We start from the raw sequence: 3,165 nt of genomic DNA on the forward strand, positions 1-3,165 counted from the left end.
TCCTTTCCCAAGTCCTTCCCTCCTCTCCCAGATCTTTCCCTCCTCTCCCAGGTCTTTCCCTCCTCTCCCAGGTCCTTCCCTCCTCCCCAGCACTGTGGCCTGGTCATCCCCCATCCCAACACAAACCTGGGCTCACAGGGGACTCTGAATTATCCCTTTTCCTTCACTTTCTGGCCCAAAACACAGGGTTCCACCTCTGTAGCATCACCCACCCATCTCAGCGGCACCCCTTAAACCACTGAGCTCAAATCTGAATTCCCAGAACGGGATCTGCCTCTTCCTGGCTAAATCTTCCTGAAAATCACAGAACTTCTCTGAATACCCCTGGGGGTTCGTGAACAACCTCAGTTAATGGCTCTGAGTATTTTGGAGATGTCAATATTTAACCCCGTTGTCCCAGAGTGAGTCAGGGTACGCTCAGAGTCCAAGCAATCGGAATTGTGATTCCGATTTCCCTGAGATTTGAGAGGAATCGTGAACACAACGGGAACATCGAGGGTTGGCTCGATGAGCACTGGGAGCTGAAGTATTTCCTGGAACTGTAATTCTGTCCTCCTGAATTCTTAAATTCGGCCCAGTAGCCTCGTAAAGAGAATTGAAAAAATGTGGGTTTAGGTTGGATCTGGGGACGGAATTGCTGGCTGGGGGGTGGAGAGGGGCTGGAATGGAATTCCCAGAGCAGCTGGGGCTGCCCCTGGATCCCTGGCAGTGCCCAAGGCCGGGTTGGATGGCGCTTGGAGCAGCCTGGGATGGTGGAAGGTGTCTGGGTTGGAACAGGAGGGATGAACTGTTGTGAAACCCGAATTTAGGGAGTAAGAAAATTCTGATTCTTTGTTCCTCTTGCTGTTGACAACCAACGGCAGGAGTACAGCGATGCTTAGAGAAAGATTCCTCCTCCAATACCAACTTTAAATGTCGTTTTCCTGGTAAAACCGGGAAAATTTGCTTATCCCTTCTTGCACGCTTAGGAGCAGATCGGCTTCGTTGGCTGAAATCTCTCTCAGCTTGGCGGGGCTGAGCCTGGTGCTGCTCAGGGCCTTGGGGGAGTCTGAAATCTCCATTCCTTGCTGATGGGATGGGAACGGCCTTGGGGCTCTTCATGCCCCAAAACATTGGTGTTCCACCCACTGCTGCAGCGTTCCTGGGAAATGCAGTCTCTCCCACCGGGATTATCGCTTTGGGTTAATGGCTTATCCTTCATTTCTGGATTTGTTGGCTAGAATTGTGTGCTCTTAAAAACTTGTGTTCTCCAGCCATCTGTGCTCCCAAAATCCAACAGCCTGCAGTGACATCTCTTCATCTGCTGGAGGGTCTGAAATTGAACAAAATCCGCTGTTAATAACAGGAATTGTGCTCCAGCCCATAACGGAGCCGGTGCCAGTGTCTGCGCAAGGCTTTGAGTTCTCGGGATTGATCTGCTGGGTGTTCTACAGAAAATCCCCGATTTCTTTCCGCAGATCCAGTTTGCTGACCAAAAGCAGGAGTTCAACAAGCGCCCGACCAAGATCGGCCGCCGGTCGCTGTCCCGCTCCATCTCGCAGTCCTCGACGGACAGCTACAGCTCAGGTGAGTCCGGGATCTCCCGGATCTGCTCTGGCCTTGTCGGGAAGGCATGCAAAGAGGGCTGTTGCTTTTTTCCCCCATCGTCTTGGATATAAAATTCAATTATTCTGGTGCTCTTCACACTTCTGCTCTCTCCTCATAACTCTGGTGGGCAGCTGCTGCTGCCTTTCCTTCCAGTCCCTCTTCTCCTCCCCTTCCTGTTCCTCCCACGCTCAGGAAAACGGTTTTTCCGCATTGTGTCCGTGCTTGAGCGTCACCTTCCCTCCTGCTCCTGAACAAATCCACAGGGATCCCACTGCAGGCTTGTTGCACGTGAGGTTGGAGTCTTTGGGGACCTTCAAAGGGCTCCTGGAAGGGGTTTCTCCTGCTGGAATCTCGCTGGATGTATTTTTTGGATACTTGGCAGCTCACGGTGTATTTGAGGAGAATCTGGGTGGTTTCAGGCACCTTAAAGCTCATCTCACTCCACCCCATGCCGTGGTCAAGGACATCCTCCACAAGTCCAGGTTGCTCCGAGCCTTGTCCAGCGCAGCCTGAGAGGTTCAAAGCTCTGACTCAGCTCTGTGGAGTGTGGAAAATGTCAGGGAATTCTGGCTCCAGCTGCTCCTGATGGTTCGTGGTGGTGGCTGCACACAGACCTGGCTGGTGGCCAGAAGTCCTCCAAAGTGGGGACCTTCCTTGGTGTTTCTCCACTCATTCCCGCGATTCCGAGGATGTCGGAGATGAGCTCGGACAGGGCCGGGCTGGGAGGAGCTCTTTGCGTTTCCCGGCAGATTTGGAAGAGCAGAGGTGGAAGAGCCGTGGTCATCTGGTCACTCAGCTCCTGGCAGAGGTGCTCCTCTCCAGAAGATGCAGCTGCTGGAGGTCCTGATCTGATCCTGGGCACCACAGTCCAGTGGCTTCATCCCGGTTTTGGTGGAAAAGCCGACTGTTCCTCATCTTTCCCAGCTCCCAGGTTGCTGCTTCCTTTGTGCTGCCCTGCAGGCTTGGAGGGAGCTCCAAAGCCTTTTCCAGAGGCTGGGAGGAGCCCCCCAAAGGTTGGGGACAGCCTGGGTGACCCACGCTGCTGGCACTGACTGCGTTGCCATGGAAAAGGCTTTCAGGAGAAATTGAGGAAGGCTCATGCCATGTTCTCTCCAGAGGGACATCAGCCCCAGTTCGGTTTGGAATCCGTAATTCCATCTGATCCCTGAGCACCTGGGAATATTTTGGGACCGTTTTTGCAGACTCTGAGTCTGCTCAGCCTGGCTGATGTCACCGTGTTCGCTCCCAAGTCACAGCTGGAAGAACTTGGAGCAACTTTGGGGAGTTCTCCTCCTCTCCTTGCACCGAACATCTCCTGAAGCATCAGCAATTCCAGTTCATGATCTCATGGAAGTGTGACATTCCCCGCTAATGAAAGGAGCCAGGCTGGCAGTCCTGATGGAAGAGTTCAGCTCCCACGACAGCAGCTGGATGGATGGATGGATGGATGGATGGAGGGATGGATGGATGGATGGATGGATGGATGGATGGATGGATGGATGGAAGGACAGATGGACAGATGGATGGATGGGTGGATGGATGAGGGATGGAGGGATGGAGGGATGGATGGATGGATGA

The 3,165-nt window shown here is 53.4% G+C and overlaps 1 protein-coding gene across 4 annotated transcripts in view; it reads left to right on the plus strand.

The window, feature by feature from the left end:
* The window catches only part of AHCYL2 (adenosylhomocysteinase like 2), a 74,744-nt gene that overhangs the window by 48,185 nt on the left and 23,394 nt on the right, over nucleotides 1-3,165 (plus strand). For all 4 annotated transcript variants that reach the window (XM_042051496.1, XM_042051485.1, XM_042051505.1 and 1 more), the window contains exon 2: nucleotides 1,458-1,566. In XM_042051496.1, coding sequence (XP_041907430.1) covers nucleotides 1,458-1,566 — 109 coding nt within the window. The remainder of the gene's footprint in view (nucleotides 1-1,457; nucleotides 1,567-3,165) is intronic.

Source organism: Corvus kubaryi, unplaced genomic scaffold (assembly GCF_017639235.1).
Source record: "Corvus kubaryi isolate FWS band 111438036 unplaced genomic scaffold, C.kubaryi_AGA036_p1.0 135, whole genome shotgun sequence".
In the NCBI taxonomy this organism is placed as follows: Eukaryota; Metazoa; Chordata; class Aves; order Passeriformes; family Corvidae; genus Corvus; species Corvus kubaryi.